The sequence below is a fragment of the Molothrus aeneus genome, chromosome 15 (assembly GCF_037042795.1).
Source record: "Molothrus aeneus isolate 106 chromosome 15, BPBGC_Maene_1.0, whole genome shotgun sequence".
In the NCBI taxonomy this organism is placed as follows: domain Eukaryota; kingdom Metazoa; phylum Chordata; class Aves; order Passeriformes; family Icteridae; genus Molothrus; species Molothrus aeneus.
This window is the reverse complement of record NC_089660.1, coordinates 12,368,700-12,385,722: the sequence shown is the minus strand read 5'-3', so window position 1 is coordinate 12,385,722 and position 17,023 is coordinate 12,368,700. Positions and strand designations below refer to the sequence as shown.

Sequence of the window (17,023 nt, the reverse complement as noted above, 5' to 3'; positions counted from 1 at the left end):
TCTCCATGCATTTTCTGCTGCTGAGATCAGATTTACAAGCCCACAGTGTTCTCAATCATCTTCTACTCCTTCTGCTGCTATTAGATGCTCACTGGTGCCTAATGCTGTGCTTTGTCTTTTAACAAATTATCAGGAAAATACACACTTTAGAAAGAAAAAGTCAAAATAGCCACCATTAAGACTCAAGAAGGGAAACATTCTAAGTTGGTTCACTAATCTCAGGCCCTTTCTTTCCTCTAGGCTTTCTTACTTCCCTGGCCAGGGAGAAGCCAGAGGGGCAGCTCCTCATTCCCTGGCCACAGCCTGTCCCCAGCTGACAGGGCAGGGGCTGTGACCACAGGCACAGGGAAAAGGCCCAGGGAGTTTTCCCACAGCTCTTTCCCACTCAACCCCATCCTAGAGCTGGCCTTACTCTGCAGGCAAGCCCAGGGCAAGGGGCTGCAGGGCCAGTGGCTCCCTCAGGGCCCTGACATGTGTTGGCAGTGCACCCTGCTGATCTAAATCGTGTCTCTGAACCTTTCACTCCACTGTTAAGAACATGAGCTTGTGTTTTTCACATCAGTTCAGTATTTGTTCTGTTTCCTGCATTGTCCCTTGCAGTCATTCATTTCCATACTCTCAGCTTTCTGTGTTTTATCTCTTCCTACTGGAAGTTCTCTTCAAAAATCAAACAAGGAGGAGACCAATCATAACATGACAACTGTAACTAAAATAGAAATAAAAGAAAGCCTGAATATCAAGGTATTTTGCTGAACTTCCATTCAACTCCACCTGTATTGCCTCAAAGAAAGGAAGAAATAAGAGTCCTTTGCTGTGTTTTGGGAAAGGCTCAGACCCAGTGTTTTCATAGTCCCCTTCCTTTTGTCTGGACTTGCCATTAATAAATCTTTCTCTTCTTTTCCTCTCCCTTAGTTTAACATTATCCTCCAGAAGTGAATCCTCTAGATCTGTGGGGTATGCAGGCACTTACAGGAGTGCCCCCATGTCACAGCTGGGTGAATCAGGTTTCTGGAAGCTGAAGAAGCTGGACTTTGCTCCTGCTGAACAAAGGAGAGCAGCGCGAGGGTCACTGAGCTGGGGTAGGAGCAGTGGCTTTGGGGATCTCATCAGGTGCATCCCCTGTGATTGCACTAACTGCCTGAGTGCAGTGAAAAGATTTGGAACTTAACTGCTGCACTCTTTGATACCAATTTGAATTACAGTGTCCCCAACAGAGTACTATCAAAACTTAAAAATACATGGAAGTCCATAATCTGTATCCTTATTCACCTCTCATCAAGGTACTCCCAAGCACTGATGCTTAGAAGTTTTATCCTGTACTTAAATGTAAGCATAGTAAGGAACCCTACTGAAATCAGTGAAACATTAAGCACAGAGAGAAATCTTTTCTGTAATAGTTTTCTTAATGTAATTCCTAATCCCTGCTGCCTACATATTTTTTTCTTTCTCCATACCTATTAATGACATTTTTTCATGCTGGCAAATGCCCTATGACATTACACAGCAGTCATTATTTTGGAAGTCAGTGTCACTGAACAGTCAATCCCACTCAAGAGACCTCTTTCAGGTTATAAAGAAGCCATTTCAGACAGAAGTCTCACTTCTCTAAGGTTTTAATTAAATACTAGCTCAGGCAAGTAACTGAATAAAGTTGTTATGAAGTAAACAAGCAACACTGCAAAGCCACAAGTTCCCTGAACTCAAAGCTGCAACTCAGGGACCCTCAAGACAGCACTAAGCTTATCATTCAATGCATCTCTGAAGTCCAAAAGCTCATCAAAACCAGTGGATATTGTAAGAGGCAATATATTTTCATCTTGTTATACAGTTCATTTAAGTTCCTGCTATACTGTAATTGCTAGATGCACAAGCAGTTTTGTATGTGAGGGACTGGTTGTAAACACATGAAGCAAGTAGCTTAAAGATGTGCCACTTAAAAGAACATCCAGTTCCAATTTAATTACAGAGTATGTGGGATCAGAATAGTTAAAACTTGGATAATTTATGTCATTAGTGAGTTAATGTAAAACAGCCTCATGTACATGAGGGCAGAAATGACTGATATCATGGGAGATGGTGTTACCTGCCCTGCCAGGTGCCCCACAGGCACAGTCACAGCTCTGCAGGTACCTCCAGGTGCTTTGGAGCAGTTGTTCCCCTGCTGCCATCCTGCTCTCCACAAGCAGGTGCCTCCTGAGCCTCCTGGAGAGACATGCAGTCCCTTCAGGCACAAACAACCAAGAAACTTCCTCAAATGACTCACTCGTGGTTGTAAAGGATGACAAAAGTCAGAAGGCCTGCAAAAGCTTCTCAAGTTTTATTACTGAATTACACACTTGGCATGGAAATTAATACCAGTTAGTCCCTGACCTCCTATATAAGCACATGGCAGGGGGTTTTGCATAAAGGAGTAGGGTGAAAGCAGAGATGAATGAAAGAGGGGCAGAGAGGAAAAAAGGGAGAAAGAGATCACCAGTCTTGGCTCCAGCGCTGCTCCAGCTGATGTGCCCCGAGTCCTGGGCCTGGTGGGGATCCTTTCTCTAGGTAAGTTTTCCCTGCCCTAGAGATGAGTTTATCACTTTCTATGCAAATTAGTTACCCTGCAGTCCCTTTTCCTAAACCTTTCTGGAAATGGGTCAGGGAGCTTTGGGGTCTTTTTGAAAAATATACACCCACTTCTGGGCTACACTCCTGTGCTTGTGCTCTATGTGTTGTGCTGATGTCCAGCAGCCAGAACAAGGAGATTTGTCCCAGGAAAGTGCTGCCCAACCCCTGTGTGGCCCTTGGCTGGCTCCACAGCCATTCTGCTATTGGTGTTCGAGACACACATCAGCTTCTGCTCTGCTGGGCCTCCTCAGCATCGCCAGCCTGAACAGAAAACGGGACTTCACAACCAGTGACTTTTCTTCCTTTATGCCCACTGCTGACAGCCAGCAATGAATAAATGAATATGAACCTCCAACAACCCTCAAATGGGGAGCAGAATTCTGTATTGCCATACTTCACAAGCACTAACCTGGCAGAAACTGGCACTGCTTCTGTAAAAAGAGGCCACACTTTCCTCTCAACACCAAGACTGTGTCTCATGCAAGAACAACAGCTTTGACCCTAAAAGGTTCCTGGGCCCTTGTGGATGAACACAAACACCTCCAGTGTCATGGGGCCAGAAACAAAAAGGGAAGAGTATAACAAGTTATTTCAACAGTAACATATCTTTAAAGTGACTGGAAAATGACAGTGTTAGTTCCACTGCCTCTTGCAATATTTATTGGTGCTGTCTTACACTTCTATAACCAAAGGAGGGAAATGTCATCCAGGGTGTCTGTCCAGTAGCAAAATGCCTCAAGCCTGCAGTCTCCAAGGGGGATGCTGAGGACACAGATCCCCTCTGATAGGCTACAACTGGACAGTGAGACTTACTTGCTCAGCGTGAAAAAAGAAGTTGAAATATTTCAATTTTTTCCTCCCAGTAAAATGCCCAACTCATCTCACTTAGGTCCTTTATCTTTGGGAGAGAAGCCATCCTTTTCTCATTCCTGGTCAAACTGCTCTCTGCAAGGGAAACAGACATAGAATCTTCCTGATCCAGCCCTGAGGCCCAAGATGTTTCAGGGCTCACATTTTCAACACCTTCTGCATCTTTAGTGTGTACATTTATCACATCTCCAAGGCAGTGATACTGACAGAGAAACTGATCCAATCTAATCCAAGTCTGGAAATAATTACTGAATTAAAGAAGGAAAAAAAATCCAATGCTGAAAGGGCACACAGGTTTCAAGAAGAATTGCAAACATTTCTGATTCAGATATACAAATTCTGATGGTAAAGAAAGAATCAACAACTGTTTCTCATGCTGGCAATATATATTTATTGTCATTTTGGAGATAGGTTACCATGTGTGTATCAGGACTTCAGACTAAAACAGATTTGGATTATGATTGCTTAGCATATGCCAGTTGAAATGCAATGACTGAATGTAAAGCTCACCCTTACAAGACCTTCAACTGGTCTATTTTTGCATGTGTCTCCCCCACACACTTAAAGAAAAAAAAGAAATCTGAACATCTTTCCCTCCCCCTTCATTTCAGCCTCAGAAAAACAAATGACCACCCAATTGGACCTTTTACTAGCTTTACTAATAATCTGCTAGCAGTATCAGAACATTCATACTGTTGCTTCTACAACTTCAAAACAAAGCAAAGCCTTACAGTGCTCTTCCTCCACGTTACCTGGCTATTGAGTCCAGCTTTAAAGACTGTCTTATATTAACTACTGCAGTGCCAGGTCTGACAGTCTGTGCAAAAGCTGCTGCAGTGCTACAAATTATTGAACACTTTCCTGTCCATCTCCCATGTACTGACTAACAAACATCTTTCATTAATTTAACAAGTTGCAAATGCTGTCCCCAAAAAGGGAAGGGAAGGATGAAGATGTTTTGTGCTTTCATACAAAAAACAAACACCCAGGAAAAAAAAAATCCTTCAACTCCAATCCCTTACCCAAAAAAAACCCAGTTCAAAACTATTGGTTGCCCACTGTCCCCACCCTCCCCTAGCTTTAATAAGTCACCATGAAAACAAATGCATACAACTTACTGTACAAATACAAAGCTGCAGGCATTCAATGTACAGAACATTCTGAAAATATTTCAAGCATAAAAAGTACACTTGATAATTGCAAAAATAAAGTTTCACTTTTTTAAAAAACATTTTGATCAGAGCTCAAGCAAAACAAACATTTAAGGATTCCTACCTCAGCTTAACTCCCTAAGAACACCATCTTCAGAAATTAAAAACAAAAACCTCAGATTTTTGGTGATAAAGTAACTGACCATGTCTTTAATGAAGAGAAATGGTATATACAACAATGGCACAGACCTTAAGCATCAGCAACATTTCAGCCAAAAGTAAGTCAGCAAGTGATCTGAGTCATTCTTAGCATCACACAGTACTCATTACTAAGAACCTCAACCCACCAAGAACAGATATCAAGTTAGACTGGTATAAATGGAAGGAAAAAAATCCATGACATCAAATAGGCTCAGTTTTTGTCACTGAACACTTTAGGCTAAGTTTCACTAGTGCAAGACCATTTGTTTACCCAATTAAATGAAAGCCCATAAATGTCACGATTTAAGAACACTCATACAAAACTATTTTTTTTTCTTTTAAAAAAGTGCCACATACCATACTTTTACTAAAAAAGTTACAAACTAATGGAAGACTGTCTGTCTCCATCTCTTGTCAACAAGGAAAGGCCAAAGTGATTCTCTGATGCCAGCTCGAAATGGTGTTCTCTGACCTATCCCCAGCATCTCCAACTTGGAGCAGTCCAGCTGAGCGTTCCTGGGACGAAGAGCACCCACAACTGGACTGTCAGTAATCTAAAAACAGACACAGGAGACAAAAACAAAACCCACACCAGTAAGTAAACAGAAGTGACAGAAAAATACTTGTACATGTACATTAGAACTTTGTTCTTCATAGCTTTCTATATAGGTATGGTTGTCTCACTCCCTTCTATTTTCTGGGGGTTTCTATGGTTTGGATTTTTTTGCTATTTGCTTGTTATATCGTTAAATTTATTTCAAACCCATCAGGCCATGTGAACTGTCTTAAGGCACCTTTTTCTCACTCTCTTTACGGCTACTATTTGTGGCTTTCCACATTTTATTCCTATTTTCACTCTGCAATTATCATCACAAGGTAAGGAATAGTCCAGAATGTAAACAGAACCATGTCTTGATCAATATGAAGACAACCATGTCTTGAAGAGAAATAGAATTGAGCAGAAAAAATTAAGACTAAGTGTTCTCCATTGTTCTTCTTCCATCTCTTCCAAGTCACATTTCAGTTCCAGCGTTCACCAATTCAGGATCCTTAGAATTTATTTTGGACATAGGTAGAATCCTCTGACATGTCATACGCCCATCACATTACCAGTATGTCTTCAAGTGTAGTCTGAAATGTCAATAAAACTGTAGGACAAGTGTTTTAAGCAAAGCAAAGCAAAAATAATTTGCAGTTCTTAAGTGCATGTACTCAGAAATAAATCTGGACATTGCTCAACTTTTACAGAGCCCTATCTTCAAGTTAAGGTTCTATCAATCTAACATAAAAGTACAGATTGGCTTGTGACTAAGGGGAACTGTTCTGCAGAAATACCACTACATTATAAACTAGTGACTGACTGCATAATTTTCCTAATTCAGCAGGTCAAAGCAGGTGTTTTTTTTCCTGAGCTTGATACCAGCCAGTCGCCTCAGCTACAGAGCTGCTGTGCTGGACATGCACAGCCTGTCCTGAAGAGGAAGCTGAACTTCTACAGCCAGTGGGAGACTTGCTACTTGCAATGATCAGGCACATCTGTCTGCCACAGGTCCAACACCACATCACTTACTGGTCTCAAGTGGCTGCTGGGAAGGTTGAAAGCATCTGCAATTGCACAGGCCATCTCATACTTAGTCATCTGTTCATTGCCAGACCAGTGAAAGGTTCCTTTTATTGATGGGTCCTAGAGAAGAACGAGGAAACACAGATAAAAGGAAGCAGTGAGTCGGCCCTCAGGCTAATTCCTGTGCAAGAACTGTGCAGAATTAGCATCCAGCAAGACCCTATCTCAAAAGGCATCTTACAGCACCTCAGTGGTGTTCTAGAAACATCTTTACCCTTTCAGAGAACACTTGACCAGGACCTGAGACTGGAAAATGGTGTTACTTCTATCTGACCTGACTTCACAGACAGTTTGTGTCCAGTAGAATGAACAGGAGGGAAAGGAGCTGCCACCAACCAAGCAAGGTCAAAATGCTGGGGGGGAGGAACTCAGCTGTTCTGTGATGTTCACTTACTCAAAAACAAAGGCAAAAGGCATCACACACATTCTGAATGTTAAACTGCAAACCCTGTACAAGTCCAGTCCATGTTTTCAAAGTTACTGTGTGAAAACCATAAAGGTGGCTGTTTGTTGTTTGGTTCTGTTACCTTGCAAAGATTGTAATCTGAAGGTGCTGTAATGAACAAATACAAGGAAGTACTCTAGTCCAGGGGCATTGTTTGGCCACTTCAGTGTAGTTAATACAATAAACAAGGGCATCCTTGAGAATTACATTCAACCACATGGGTTTTTTAGTTCAAACTAGAAATTTGTAAATGGCATATCAGACTAAGTTGGCATTTCTAATTCTCTCCTCTATACCAGGAGACACACGACCATCACAGTCATGCACAGATCCTGTAATATTACAGCCAGTTCCTTCCTCCCTCCCAGCATTCCAGCAATGCCAATAATCCAAGTGATGTGCAGTTCTCAGCTGTTCAGAAGCAAAGCTGACAATTCCTACTGTTTTCACCTTGCAGAGGCTCATTTCTTGCCATTCTTACCAACATTCTCTTCTCTGCTAGTTGTCTGCAAACAGCTGCTACATCCTTGACATTGGTAGGAAATCTCTGTTGCCAGTGGTCCATGTTGGCAGATTTATTACTGAACTGCACTTTATCAAACATAACTGTCACAGCACTTTCCTCCAGTCTTTCCACCTCTCCATACAAGACAGGAATCCTAAGTACTGCAGTGTCTAAAAGAAAGAATATTTTACATCAGGGGTGGGTACCAGTGTTGCAGCACAATCTGAAAAGTGGAAGTGTTAAGAAATATGCTGATTAAGCATCTACAAATCACAAATAAAATGCAAGCAGTATGTTAGCTCACAGAACATAATTTTAATTTATATCCAAACCAGTTTATAAACACTAAGATTAGAGAAATTATTGTATTATTATTATTATTTATTCTCATTTATGCCATTGATTTCCAGAAAGTTAACAAGTATTCATTTATTACATAAAGATGCCTGTGTGGGTTAGAACAAAAATTAAAAATTAAAAAACCCAACTACTCTGAGCAGTTTCTCCAGCACTCCCCTCTGGGTAAGAGCAAAGGAGAAAAATTCCCACCAATCCCAGATCATCATATTTAGGCATAAATTACAAAGATTTTTTTCACCCATCATGCAGAGGCCTCCTGTAAAAAGGAGGATATTATTTACCAGAAAAAAAAAAAACAAAACATGAACCTTGAAATAAATGAAAAGCTTGACAAATAAGGAACAGGTTCACAGAACACAATAGTAAACAATGTTAGATTCCAGGACAGTGATTTGAAAAATTTACAAAATGCAAAGAGAAGCATATTTTATGATGGAATACATCATACTAGTCTATCTCTGTCATGAAGATTCAAAAAGCCTCTGAGGAGAAATCCAAGGCTATGACAAATTACTTAAAAATAGTTTTGCTGAAAGAGAAAACAAAAACATTTGACCTGAAATTAGAAGCTGAAGTCATCAACACATTGCCATTCTTAATACACTTGGAGGAAAATGCTATAGCTATTGGAGAGACAAACAGAAAAAGCTAACACAGAAATTATTCTCACAGAGAAGTAAACCAGAATAAGTACTTAGACAAAAAAAACAAATAGAAAACTCAACAGGACAATGATTTCCTGCTGCTCTAGATGCAGTTTCTTGGTCAGCAGATATGCTCTTCTCTTTAAATACTGGTTGAAACATCTATTTTTAAATTGCTTTAAAAACATTCATTTCTTGAGAAGACAACTGCCTTGCTGTTGTTCTCAGTTCTCTAGGATGTGGAGAGGATCAGCCTCATGACTAACAGCTCTGAGGACCTCCTGACAATTTGTAGTTCTAGAAGCATGACTTTATACATATACATATATATTTATAAGTATGTATCCCCTTCTAACCAAAGTAAAGTATCTTTTAAAAAAATGTTAAAACCATTTACTGGAGATTTTTGCATTTTACAACAGAAATGGACAGGGCAGTTCTTCACACAGCTACAGATTTGACCAATGGAATTCCACCTACTCTGTATCAGTAAATTAGTGGTTGAAACACCAGAACATGGAAAATACTTGTATTTGTAGGAATCAAGAGAACTCATCTTTTCAAACCCTTTACTCATCACCACTCCACACTCCACTGCTGCATCCCACTGCTGCCTGACAGATCCTGCTCCAAAAGGTTAGGAAACCAAACTGCAGTGCTGGGCTGGGGGAAGGCTCCAGCAGGATACCCACACTTCCCTGGATTTGGTGAAGTCTTATCTTCACTGCCAATGTAGAACAGGGAGCAAACAGCTTCACAGTCAAATTCAGACATGGTATTTAATCTAGAGGTGGAGTGAATAACTTGTCATTTAAATTTATTTTTACTTCAATTAGACTTCTCCTATCAAAAGTATTATTTTTAGCAAAGTTTCTTTATTACTAGTAATGCCAAATCCATCACACACAGCATATGTTTACTTACTGGAAGACCATCACACTAATTTATCAATAGCTTGGTTCTCTGGTTGGGAAGCACAGAACCACAGTGTGAGTATCAGAAGCCTGTTCTGCATGTGTACTGAGATTACTTTCTTCAGATTTTTTGATAAAATACAAGTGCTTCTTTCCTTATAATCTGTAACTGGACATTGACAGTGCACTACCTGGAAACAGCCAAATCTCTCTTTTATACAAAAATTAAATTTTAAATTAAAGAGAACATGCTCTTTTCACTTAAGTAGAACTTTAAAAATTATTTCTGTGTATTTCATGTGCCAAATTTTCATTAAGGAAAGACGTAAACAAATTTTAAAAATCTGGTTGCTTAAAACCATAAATACGTTGTTAAACCTTTTGTTACAAGCAGGAATATGATGTGTGTAAACCAAAATGGGAGGCCTGTTGGTATGCATAATAGAGCAAAACCCAAAGAATAATAAGGCTCTGTGTTGATTTGAGCTGTATTATTACTGATTCCCAAGTCTGGTTTTCCCTTTAAGTAAACATACATTAATAACATTTGTAATGCATCCTCATGATTACTGCAGCTATATATTGAGTAAAGTATTTCATCTTTCCTTAGGAACAGCAGATTCACAGTAGACAAAGGCTTATGAATATCCTTCAGGAAGAGATAAATAACATGAATGAAGATTGGAACAGGTAAGAAATAAAAGCTTTAGTCAAGGTATAAGCAAGAGGAATTGCTCATGAGCAAGGAGACCAACCCCTAATCACATTCTTCTCTGATACTCGTTTCCATGGTTTTGCAACTTCATCATTGATTTAAGAGCCTACTAAGCTAATACAGAAGTGAGCAAAAATAGAAAGCCTGCATTGAGTGTCTTACCTTCATTGTTTTCCAGAACTGCCTTTTCACCCTCCAGTTTGGTTTTACCATAGAAATTCAGGGGATTTGGCACATCAGTCTCTTTATATGGAGGGCTTGTTCCATCAAATACATAGTCTGTGCTAATGTAGATCAGAAATGCTCTCACTCCAGCTAGGAAGAAATGTTCATAGATAATTTATATTAATTCATGCCTTCTTTGAAATCCCAATAGCCACTTAAATCTCCCAAGGATCTCATCCTCCATGCACATTCATTCCTGCTGCTTTGTCTGTTCCCTGATCCTTCACAGAGCTGTGCACACTACTCTTATGGAAAACAGATCAAGAGCACACTGATGGCAGAAGTGACATTAACACTTGCACTGTTGGTACTGATGTCCCTGTATAGATAGATGCAGGATTTGAACCAGACACCAAATCCATGAGATGATCTCCTTACCTGCCTCCTTTGCTAAGTTTGCTGAAGCAGCCACATTGAGCTGAGAAGCAGCATCTGGTTGACCTTCTACAACATCTGGCCTTCTCTCAGCAGCACAGTGCACTATAACATGAGGCTGGAAATTAAAGACTAATTTTAAACAACCAACATGTCAAAAGATGGCAGTTGCACCCTAACTCTAAGTAATAAAAATTGTTATTGTTAATTCTGGCATTCCGAGGAACACCTTTTCCTTTGTATCTTTTCACAATAAAACCATGGTACTTCAAGATAAGAAAAACATTTGACATTAATTGTGAAATTATGGTCTTCAGTAGCTTCAATCTTGCAGCAGTTTGGAAGCTGTGGGGATTTTTTTCTTTTCTAACTCTGTATAGTAAAATATATATTATTATTATATTAAATATTTGTATACCCTTGTGTGTATGAGAATATATATTATTATTTTATAATATATATTCTCATACACACAAAGGTACTAAAAATTTTTAGGTAAGCTATTTACCCATGGCTTACTTGACTTTTGCAGATTATTAAGATGATAATTACTTTACATTATTTTATAGAATGACACCCTGGATGATGTATTTCAGGTTTTATATATTCCTCTTGGCACTCAGACTGAAAAAACAGTGAACACTGCACACTACACAGAGTTACTGCTGTTGTATTTAAATACTCCTCCACTTCTCCAGAACTGCATATTGACACATGACTGTGTCAATAACTCAAAAGTATCTTTTCCTGTGCAGTGTGCTGCAGGTACAGCTGTGCCTGCAGCCTGCCTGTGGTGAGCACAGCAAAGGCCAGAACTGTCTGTACCCACAGAGCAAACCTCAGCTCTGGGTGGGGCAGAACGCACACCTTTGTCAGAGCTCTGCCAAAGCACCAGCCCCACTCACAGCCCAGCACTATCAGCTGACCACTGCACACATAAAGTACCCCTCCCATCCACTTTACACTCCAGAAACTCACCTGAAAATCATGGATAATGTCATGAACTGCAATAGAGTCCAGAAGATTAACATGTTCAAATCTGGGCTGAGCTCTCCTGTATCCACAGCCAACTGCGTTCCAATTGTTTTCATTGAATTCTTTAAACACAGCCCTGCCAAGAAGTCCCGTAGCACCGGTGATCAAAACTCGCCTACTGGGAATGTCAACATCTTCCTAGGGAAATGACAACAGGAAAAGTTTTGTTTCTACTGTAATTTTGTACTGTTTTTTTCTTTAAAAGTATGCAAAACTACAGTCAAAGGCTACCGTATTAAAAACATTCTCCTGAGTCTTTTGGAGTGCCTCATTCAACACCAACATCTGGGAGGACTGCAGCCACTGAACTATTGAACCACATACTCATAGGTAATGAAAACAAACTTCAGTGAGAAACTCATTTACTTCTATAACAATCCAAACCACTAGTGAAGATAGAAGTTTAAGTTCATTCAAAAGCTGATAACTTTATGCCATCTGAAAGGAGAGAACTAACTTCTTTAGAAAACAGACCCAAAAGATGTAACACATAGGGTCCAAAGCCTACAGCAAATAACTCTGGATAGGCTATGTCTGTTAAAAGCTGCAGCAATACAATGTAACTTACTGCAGTAATTAAAATTTTGAATTTTATTATCAAATAGAAGAGTAATTCACCGTTATTCAACACAATAGTCTAATAGTAAGTAAAACCAAGATAAGGATCTCTTGTCAGTTTTACAAAATGCACCTGGAAGCAATTTGACAATTTCAGCTCTCAATCTATACAACAGACTAAAGCTGTACTTCAGCTTCTGCACACTTTGGTACTTGGGACAGCTGTGAATATCAGCACACATGAACTTCATCCCACCTCTCACTAGAACATCAGCTTTTCAAGACAGCAAACACAAGATCCATGTCTGTTTCTGCAATCTTTATTTTCCTTTAATGCTTTCCTTCGGTATCTGCCATGAATAAACCAAAAACCACCTGCTAAAAACAAAAATAAAAGCATATCTTTACCATGCCTGTGCAGAAAAAAACTTTGCGTGCAGAACCCACAGATCTCGGATTTCCTGACCAAAGGACAATTTGTGACAACTGACTATAATTCTGTACATGATAGAATGCTTTCTGCTATGCAATCTCAACAGCCCTGTAATTTCTAAGCATTGTACCAGACTGGTACTTTCTGACAGCAGCACAGGAAGCCACAGCAATCACTCCCACTCACTGTCTTTCACCCGTGAAGTTACAAAGCTTTTGTTCCATAAGGGTAGAGGGCACGATGGAAACAGCCTACCCAAAACAATTGTTCCAAGTTCCCAGCACAGGGCAGGAATTTTTCTCAACTCTAAATCCCCAGATGAAGGCTGATTTATTCCCATTAGTACTAGATGAAAATTAATAATTTACATCTGGATAGTTGCCTGAAAAGGACAGACTACAGCAAGTGACATTGCAAAAAGTTACTTTTATCCTTAAATGTTACCTGAGAACACAGGTGGTTTACCATTTCTAAGGCTACCCAGGCTTCTCTGAACAGCATGAGCAAGAACATGCAACTACTCTTTTCTTCTGTACCACTTCTCTTAGCAAAGTCTGCATAAAGTGTCACAGGATCTATGATCAGAGGTCCACAGCCAGAGGTGCTCACTAATAAGCATCCAACACTTGCTGCAGAACAAAGTCAAAAGGGTCTCTAAAAACATCAAAAGATCACTGAGTATCTTCAGTAAGTCGGAAGTGACCAACCCAAAACCAAGTGTTATTTGCAAAACCTGATGTTTTAGAACCTCATTCATCTAAGTTTGTTTATTTTAGATATTGTGAAGAGGATGTTACATCAGCAGCACAGCTTGAACCGGACACAAACACAGCTTTCACCAAGCACAGCTTGCACGCTACTGCTGTTGTCTGCAAGACTAATTTATTCCTATCACTTGTTTCTGAAAGAGCAAAACAAATGATAGATGGTTCTTATCTATCCAACACCAACTAATTACCAGTTTGAACCTCTTCTTGCCAGAAGTTTTAACATTCTGGTGATACAGAACCTAAACAGATGAACTCTTTCCCTGTATGCTGCCTTGCTCCTTCACAGGACATGACCTAGCTGCAGCAGCCTTCCTATGGTCCTCTAACACTACCAAAACAGCAATTCTGAAGTTTATAATGAACCATCCCATTTATTGTAATCTGATATTAACCAAGAACAAAAAAGTATTGTGTTTACAAGTCTCAATTCACATAAACAAGTCACAGCATTATCAGACTTAAAAACAGCATTTATGAGACATCAGATCATTCCCAAAATAAACAGACACTACCAAAATATAAAATAACGGTATATTTTATAAAAAGAACAAAACATGATGCATTTCAAAGTCGAAAACCAGAAACAAGTACTTTTGAAGTTTATTATAAAGCTTTGTAAGCTTTGTATTTTTATTTAGAAAATCATGATGAACTGAAAACACCAATTTTAAGGAATGGCCACCAAAACCCGGAAGCCACTGGTGTAAAAGATTCACAACACAATCCGATGAGATCCAGATCCAAGTCAGTACAGGGAAGGGAACGTGAGACTGAGCTCTCAGCTCTGACATGCCCTGCAGCCGCAGAAAGCAAAAGACAAAGCCTGGGGCTTTCCGAAGGCTCGCACTGACAGGTGAACCTGCACTGGCGCTGCCAGAAGTTGTTGTGCCGCTCCCTCCACGCCCAACCCTCATTGCTGCGGCAGCTCACGTTCACCTGTGGCTCACCACCGGCCCCGCCCGGGACAGCGGGCACGGACGCGCCTCCCCGAGGAATGAATCCTCTGCGGAACCACCGCACTCGGTCTCTATCTCCGAGCCTTTCCCCGCGCCTCGGGCCCGCCGAGAGCGGCGCCGCGACCCCCGAACGCCGCGGGCTGCCGAGAGCAGCGTCCCGCTGGCCATTCCGCGGGGCCGTGCGGATACAAACCGACCCAAGCCCCGGAGCCGGCGGCCGCTCCCAGCCGGGGTTCTCAGGTACCCGCGGCCCCTCCGGCCGCAGCCCCGGACCCCGGGCCCAGCCCCGCCGCGAACGCGTCAGCGCTCCGGGCCTGCCCGCCCGGCCCCGCGCTGCACAGTGGCACAGCCGCACCGGGCGGGCTGCCGGCCCCTCCGCCCTCACCTCCACGAGCTCGCAGCGTCCCGGCGCGAAGCGGATCCGGAGCTCCTTCTCCCGGCCCACCATGGCGGGGCCGGGCCGGGACTGGGGCCGCTCCGCGCCCGCAGCTCCCGGCGCTGCGCGACTGAGGCTCCGCGCCCGGGCTGAGCCACAGGGGGGCGCCCTCCCCGCGCCGCGCGCCCCACGCACGCGCCTCCCGCCGCCGCGCGCTGATTGGCCAGGGCGCGCCGGAGGGGGCGGGACCAGCCCGGGTATTTAAAGGGGCAGGAGCGGCCCCGCGGGACAGGGAGGGCCCGTACGGGGCGGGCGGGGCCGCAGGGACTGTGAGGGACAAGGGGAGCTGCCAGCGATAATGGGGCTGCCAGGGACCGTGGGGCCGTCAGTGGCCGCAGCCAGCCCCGCACCGCCCCACGGTACAGCCACGGCAACACGCCACGGGCACCGAACGCTGCTGGCCTCGGGGCAGAAGGACGGCAGGGGGGTCCATGTTCCCGGTGGCCGCCTTACCTGCAGGGCCGCTCCTCTTCTCGTGTTCATGGTGCTCTAAACAGTGCCAAAAGTCACTGCACCGAGCACGTCTGGTGCTGCGTTTGAACATCTCACCACACTTCCCCTATTGAAACTGTGAACTTTCTATTGGAAGTCCTCATTTGTAAAAAACAAACTTCAGAATTAAACCAAAATACCATATGATTGTAGATATAGCTCAGTCATTTATAGTGAATTTACATATTCACTATAAATTAGTAAATTCCTCGTTTTAGAGTGTAGAAAAAGGAGCATTTTCAATTGCCTTTATTCAAAGTTTGATATAAAAGCAACTGGTAAGTCCCACAGAGAAGGGGGGGTTGTTTTTGAGAGAGCAATCCCAGCTTACAGTACTGATCCTGAATGTATGCTTCCAAGGTGACAGATTTGATTTCTTTTTCAATACAAAGTTTTGCAGGTAACAGGATACTGTATACAAAGTATTACTGTACCATTTCTGACCCACACAGGCAAAGACTGGGCGTAGCAAGATGTTTTTTTAGTAAGAGAACTGAAGATCAGTAGATGCATAAAAATTATCGGCCAGAACTTACTGTAGCTACTTCACACTTGTATCTATGCCAATGGTTTTATTTCAACTTGACTTAATTAAAACAGTTTTGTTTGGTAGTACTCAAGGAAGAAAACCAGAAAAGTCTACCAAAATTTAATAGAATCATACTAGAATCTTACAGAATATTGTAAATTACCTTTATGAAAAATAACTAATGTTTAAAGGACAAAAATCTGTATATACCTAAAAAAATTAAACCACTTCAGCCAGTTTCTGCCTTCATGGAATACAGATGCCCTCTTTCCCCCTGTAACAAACTATTGACATTTAATTCCTTTCCATTAACCTTAGAATTCTATTTCAAAATATCAGAATATCAGTAACTCATAACTTGAAATCAAGAAGGAACTACAAAGAAATACCAAACTGTTTAGTAGCATGGAGGCAAGAACTCCCACCACACCTGATATCACACCATCTCCCCCCAGCACAGCTTGGAAGAGCTCCCTGTGCATTTTAACCAAAACCATGACAGAGAAATAACAATTGTCTTCTGGGCTCAGAGCAAGAGAAAAATAGCAAAAGCATGAACACTGAAATCTCAAGCTACAATCATCAATCAGCCTTAAAAAATCTTACCATCTTTGTCATTAGATTAAGTTAAATTATATGCAGCTTTTGTATCTTCATTATATAATAGAATCTACTTTTTCCTCAAATATTTACCTCAAGTTCTGTAGTTTTCTGCCTATACTTTCTAAATCTTTATTATTGTTACATCTACTTTGTGAAACACAGTGATTTTACAGTAAGAATTGTATTGTTGTCTAGATCACAGTCACTTAAGCATTATTCATCCCTGGGTGATTAAATGGACCACTCATTACATTAACATTTCAGGCTGTAATTCACAGAGACTACAGCATAATTAAGTCTCCCTCTCTCCTTCCCATTTGTTTTTCCCTTGATTTTGTAACCAAAGTGTGGTAGCAAATCTGCAGAGCCTTACCTGCTCCATTTCCAGCAGCATTGCAGGCACTGCCAAAGCACACAGGGAATTAGCAGCCTGGGAAACCATTGCAGCTCAACTGTGCACTTGTCCCTTTGTCTGCTGTGCCTGCAGAGAGCACATGGACTGAGAGCAGCACTGGCTCTGCTGACCTTTGGAACCAAAACACACATCCAAGCCCTGCATCACGTGTGGCTCTGAT

General features: G+C 41.6%; 1 protein-coding gene across 1 annotated transcript; it reads right to left on the bottom strand.

The window, feature by feature from the left end:
* Positions 1–3,844: 3,844 nt before the first annotated feature.
* MAT2B (methionine adenosyltransferase 2 non-catalytic beta subunit) lies at positions 3,845–14,918 on the bottom strand. The gene is made up of 7 exons (XM_066560130.1): positions 14,774–14,918; positions 11,615–11,809; positions 10,640–10,754; positions 10,199–10,351; positions 7,380–7,573; positions 6,400–6,513; positions 3,845–5,383 (listed from the first exon to the last, which is right to left on the bottom strand). Exons 1-7 carry the CDS (start codon positions 14,834–14,836, stop codon positions 5,213–5,215), a joined length of 1,005 nt encoding a protein of 334 aa, XP_066416227.1. The 5' UTR covers positions 14,837–14,918; the 3' UTR covers positions 3,845–5,212.
* Positions 14,919–17,023: the final 2,105 nt, after the last annotated feature.

Bases quoted from the DNA above. Each gene is read 5' to 3' on its own strand.
- MAT2B (XM_066560130.1), bottom strand. From the start codon at position 14,836: ATGGTGGGCCGGGAGAAGGAGCTCCGGATCCGCTTCGCGCCGGGACGC. The intron at 6,514-7,379 runs GTAAGAATGGCA...GTTCTTCTCTAG, and splicing joins TAGCAGAGAAGAGAATGTTG to GACCCATCAATAAAAGGAAC. The intron at 5,384-6,399 runs GTAAGTGATGTG...GTCTGTTTTTAG, and splicing joins CCAGCAGCCACTTGAGACCA to ATTACTGACAGTCCAGTTGT.